At 42.7% G+C, this 6,000-nt stretch overlaps 1 protein-coding gene across 1 annotated transcript in view; it reads left to right on the top strand.

The window, feature by feature from the left end:
* Positions 1-255: 255 nt before the first annotated feature.
* The window catches only part of LOC149436154 (low-density lipoprotein receptor-related protein 6-like), an 83,831-nt gene continuing 78,086 nt past the window's right edge, over positions 256-6,000 (top strand). Inside the window, exon 1 of the mRNA XM_089661963.1 lies at positions 256-449. Coding sequence (XP_089518089.1) covers positions 256-449 — 194 coding nt within the window. The remainder of the gene's footprint in view (positions 450-6,000) is intronic.

Here is a 6,000-nt window from a genome sequence, read left to right as displayed (position 1 = left end):
ATCCCGATCCAGCACAACAGTATCCAGCAGATTGGAGGAACCAGGGAAGGCAAAATATAAACCTTAAACTTTGAGGGAACTGTAGCAGGTTGGAATTTTATGAGCACTCGTTTACTTGTGATCTACAAACATTTGTGTATTGCAGTTGTGTATGCCGCCTTTATTTTTGTATCTTTTTTACTGTTGATTGGTTGAAATAATAGTGTCTCCCTTCTTTGACTGGCTTTTACAATGCAATTTTTGTCCTTCAGGTACATGTACTGGACTGACTGGGGTGAAGTGCCAAAGATCGAGCGTGCAGGGATGGATGGGACACAACGATCTGTTATTATAGACGCTGACATTTATTGGCCAAATGGCCTTACTTTGGACTATGAAGAGCAGAAGCTTTACTGGGCTGATGCAAAACTCAGTTTCATCCACAAGTCCAACCTGGATGGCACATTTCGGTAAGTGCTGAGGCTGTATTTATTACAGGACTCTACCGTGTTTTACTATAGAAGTTTGATCAAATGGGTTCTTTTGGGAGTGTGCTGATGGCCTTCATTTCACATCAGTCTGAGACACTTGAAATTTATTTGACAGGAGGATTTGGCCTGCATTTCAGTATTGAAAATAACTTGTTGAACAAGACTGTATAGGGACATTTTAGAGACAGTATTTTAATTTTTTTTATTTTTTATATGCATTATCCACTTCAGCATTAGAGCAATTTTCAAATTTTTTTTTTCCAGGAACAGGAGGTGTTGCATTGTGTAAACCCAGGCGCCAGGACAAAGTTTTAGTCACCATGGCGACCTGGCATCTGGGAATTGTTGAGCCCTGCCTTAAAATTGATATGAAAGGCAAATAAAAGAAAAAAAATAACAAACCTGTTATACACCTGCTCTGTGCAGTGGTTTTGCACAGAGCGACCACTGTTCTTCTCTTCTCGGGTCCCCTAACAGCAATCCTAGCGCAAGCAATTTGCTATGGGGACACCCACGCAGGCTCGCTCCCAAGCTGCTGCTCTGCGTGTCCATTTACGCACAAATGTGCAGCTCAGCCCTGCCCACGCTTTCCCTTATTGGCTCACTGGCTTGTGATTGGCAGCAGCTGGAGCTAGTGGATCCCACTGCTGTCTTAGCCAATGAGGAGAGTCCCTGGAGAGCCGATGCTCTCATGCACATCGCTGGCACAGGTAAGTATTTTGGGGGCTGCTGCACACAGAAGGATTTTTACCTTCAATCTTAAAATGCTTGAAGGTAAAACAAAAACCTTGAGCCTTTACAACCACTTTAAGCCATTTGATTAAAATTTTAAGGCAAGAAACTTGTATTTACAGAGGCAAAAGTCTGCAACAATAGTACAGGTTTCCTTTTAAAGTGTATTTTAACCAAAGCCACTAACTTCTATTATTTGCTATCTTTTGGTCTGCTAAATATACCATCAAACGTGTTTTTTATTATATCTGTATGAGAATGAGGAGGGGTCTTTTGTTCTTTGTATTGAAATGAAGTAGGCACAGTTGACCCCATACACTTGGGTATTTGAATCCAAGTATATTGAAGAAAATAGGACACCATCTGGGGAATTCATTAAAATTATCAGACCCCGTTTAGAATCCTGTCAGAGCACAGCACCAGAAGCCTCAGGTGTTTGTGCCCAATTCATGTATTTCTCAGTGCCCAAATGGAGGACAGCGTATCCATACCGGATACTCCTTCCTCTGTGCATTCCCTCCCTCTCTGAAGATCACTCTATAGAAAGCATTTGATTAGCAGTGAGGAGGCATTGTATAGCCTCCTCACTGCCTATTTTAACCTCCTAAATGCTGGGCTACCTCACCACAGCCATATGCGTTGTGTGTAGTTGCCCTGCAGCAGTAGCATGGAATCATTCATTTAAGTGTTATGGGATATAATTCCTACTGCAGCCATCAAGCAAAGCATCATGGTTCTGTGGTGTACAGCCCCTGCCACTGCCTTCCCAGCTATAGGGAGAGCAGTTGGAGGGGGTAAAAGCGTGGTCCAACTGCAGGGATTTTCTGCCCCCAACTACAAGTGTAAACAAGCCCTTCAGGTACAGAAGTGCTCAAAGGGAGTGCACTTCTGTTTTTAGTCTAAGGCCCAGAGTTTGTGGGCTGAAAAGTGTCAGTCTTTTCACGGGCTGGGTTAATTTTTTTTTTTTTTTTTTTTTTTGTGCCTTAATGGTTTCTGAATAAAAAAAATATTTTTTTTCATACAGTGTTAGTGCTGGACTTGCATTAAAAATTAGGGTCTATGCTGTTTAATATCAAGCAATATATAGTCCCTGCACATGCTCAGTTGCTCTCTATTTTTAGGCACTGTGCCAAATTTGTAGTGGCTGGTCTGCTGACAACCTAAAGATTTAATGCTGCTCAGGGCTCTGGGCTTCAGCAAAAAGGCAGCCTCTGGCAAAAAAACAGGAACAATGCTGGAGGCAATTTACGGCACACGCTAATTTTGGTAGGGGAATTATCAATGTGGAATGTGTGTTTCTTGTGAAAGAACATTATTTTTTTTATTACGTTATGGATACACTTCCACTTTAAGGTGGCCTCTTACACCCCTCTGCATTTATTGGGGAGCAACATAGCCACTCTTGGACAGCAGCATTGTTAATCAGTGGAGATGGTGGTGTTAGATGGACTAGTAGATTTAGATGAACTTTATATAAGTGACCAACAATTTAAAGCCAAACTCCAGCTAACTCTTTGTAAGCAGTTACAGCAGCTTTTTTTTTTTTTTTTTTCCTTTTTGGGAAAAAGGTTTTACTGAAGTCAATCACAGCTAATGATTGTAAGTACCCCTGTCAGTGTTAAATGGTTTGTCTCAGCTCTCTGACAGTTTTGCTAGAAATCTTGGCTTGTTAAAATGGAACTGAAGTCGGTGAAAGGAATGATTTTCTTTTCCCCTCAGAGACCCCCGGTCTGTGGAGAGATTCCTGGTTTATCAGCAGAATTCTGGGAACACCCCTTGAACACGGAAATCACGACAGCTTATGTTCAGAGATGTTCAAAGTTTATTAGACATTAGTAAGATTATATAGACTACAGATAATCATAAGGGAGGGGGGGGAGCGAGTTTCAAAACTGTAACTTGTAACTTTCCATCATGAGCTAACTACATGAAACATAACATATACATTTCTTGGTACAAATTATTTTGGCTAACTTTCTGGGAAAACAGCCAGACAAAGACATTGTCAGGGTCGTGTTAGCTTCTGTTGATACATCCTTGAACAACCAAAAACAGTTTCATTAAACTTCTAATATCTCTACAAAAAGCTAACTTAATACTTAATACTTAAAATGGCGTACATAATACGCAATAATTATCTTGGCTCCAAAGGTCCAGAACCACCTGTGAGGTCTCTGGACAGCATCTCCTCCTCCATGGTTTCCTCTGAATGCCAGTCTTTGGCCATCTAGATTTGTCAACGCAAGGTGACATAACTCCTGCACATGTGCCGGAATTCAGTCATCGCAGCACACAGGCACAGTGCCGGAACCTTTACTGAGTGGCACTCTCAGCTTTTCCTCCTCTCCGATTGCCCCCATAGCAAGCTGTGTGCTATGGGGGCACCTGTGCAGGCATGCCTCCAAGCCGGGTTCTGTGTATCCATAGACACATACAGCATGGGTTGGCCACTCCCCCTGCTTCCTTCTCACAGGATTTGACTGACAGCAGCATGGACCAATGGCCTTTTGTTGCTCCTGTGACAACAAAGAGAAAACATCACTGCTGGATCGAGAGAGAGCTTTCTCTGGTAAGTGGTGTATGGGTGGAGGGGTTGGTAGAACTAGTAGTGAGACTTTTTTTTTAACTTATTTATTACAGGTACCTATATACAGGTACAATTTATGCAATGCTTTTACATGTAGATGTACATTCACATCAGTCCTTAACCTTCAAGGAGCTTACAGTCTAAGGTCTCTAATTCACATTCATACATACACATACTAGGGCCAATTTAGACAGGAGCCAATTAACCTACCAGCATGTCTTTGGAGTGTGGGAGGAAACCAGAGAAAGCCAACGCAGGCACGGGGGGGGCATGCAAACTTCACGCAGGTAGTACCACGGTTAGAGTTCGAACAGATGACCCTAGTGCTGCCAGGCGGAAGTGCTAACCTCTTTAAAAATTAATGTAAATATTGATTTGACTTTAGATCCACTTTAGGTTTACATAGCGTTGGTGGAGATCTCACTAGTTACCTGATGTACTAGGAATATTCGTTCATTTTGCTGACTGCAGTATTCTGCCTGTTGTATGGACAGGGCCTTGTTAGGGTTTGTGTAGAGGATGTTATGAAGAGAATTGGGTGACAAATTCAGCACTGGTAATCCTGTGTAACAGCCTGACTTGTGTTTACACAGCTGTAGGATATTATGCTGATAGCAATCATTTCCTGATCTCTTTACAAGCCTGAGGCTACCAGTTTCTCTACAGTAGCTTTTTGTTTGTGTCTTCCTGTCAGAAATTTTATTTAACTATTTAACAAAGATAGTGTATAGGAGGTTGAAGGGCATTTGTGGTCTGCATCCTCACATTTACTTGAGTTTGCAAAATTGTATTGTTTTCCTTTTTTTCATTTACGTTTTCGTGTCCAGATGTTTCAAGTTGTGCTTCTATATGTTTTTCCTGTTAAAGTATGTACTGTAAATAAGATTCATATTTTCTTCATGTACAGTGCTTGTAAAATTAAAGCCCTGTCCTTGCTGAATTGCCTCAGAAATTGGTGATGGATGCATATGCAGGCCAGATGTGTAAGGTAGCTGTGGCCTGCTCAGAATATAGCCAGGGGTTTTGTTGGGTGAGCTAGTGTTTGAGAACACAGCCTGGAGATTTGTGAGAAGCTCGTTTTAGAGAGCCACAAGCTGCTTTGCGGGACATTTATGAAGCAATTTAGGAACGCAAAGCATATGTAACAGTTTGTATGTGTATTTGGGACCCCTGTGAATGAAATCCCAGACAGCAAACTGAGACAGATTTGTATAGGTCTGTGACAGATTTAGCACTGAATGAGACATACCCCAGACAGGCACACAGGGTCAGGGGCAGGTTTTATTCTGTTGCAGTTGCTCGTTTGAACCTATAATTGAACAATATAATGGGAGACAATACAGCAACAATACAGTTCAATACAAGAGGGCCAGGAGGGCCCTGCTCCTTGGAGCTTACAATCTAAGAGGGAGGGGCTAGTGGTACAAAAGGTAATAACTGTGGGGGGTGGACTGGTAGGAGGAGTAGAAGATTCCATTATTAGCTGAGGGCAGAATAGGCTTCCCTGAAGAGATAGGTTTTCAGAGATCGCCTAAAAGTGAGCAGAGTAGGCAATAGTCTGATAAATTGGGGTAGAGAGTTCCAGAGGATGGAGACGAGCATGGGAGGAGGAGACAAGGGAGTAAGAGAGCAGGAGGTCATGCGAGGAGCCGAGCGTACGGTTTGGGTGATATTTGGAGACAAGATTGGTGATGTAATTTGGGGCAGAGTTATAAATGGCTTTATATGTTAATGTTTTGAATTTTATCCGTTGGGCAATGGGAAGCCAGTGGAGGGATTGGCAGAGAGGGGTGGCAGATATAGAACGGTTAGTAAGGTGGATGAGTCTGGCAGCAGCATTCATGATAGACTGAAGAGGGGATAGCCTGCGATGAGGTAGGCCAATGAGGAGGGAGTTACAATAGTCAAGTCATGATATAACAAGGGAGTGAATAAGTTGCTTAGTGGTTTCTGAGGTTAGGAACGGCCGTATCTTGGAGATGTTGCGGAGGTGAAGTCTACAAGATTTGGACAGTGATTGGATTTGGGACTGAAAGGACAGATGGGAGTCTAGGATTACACCTACACCCTGGCATGAGGGGAGGGACTGATGGTTGTGTTATTGATCTTGATGGAGAAGTCAGAGGAGGGGGCACGGGCTGGGGGGAATACAAAGAGCTCCATTTTGGAAAGATTGAGTTTGAGGAAGTGGAGTGACATCCATGCCGATAT

The sequence above is a fragment of the Staurois parvus genome, unplaced genomic scaffold (genome assembly GCF_062004578.1).
Source record: "Staurois parvus isolate SC_StPar_1 unplaced genomic scaffold, SC_StPar_1.0 ptg001417l, whole genome shotgun sequence".
Lineage (NCBI taxonomy): Eukaryota > Metazoa > Chordata > Amphibia > Anura > Ranidae > Staurois > Staurois parvus.
The sequence above is the reverse complement of the archived record's forward strand: the minus strand, read 5'-3'. Positions and strand labels throughout refer to the sequence as shown.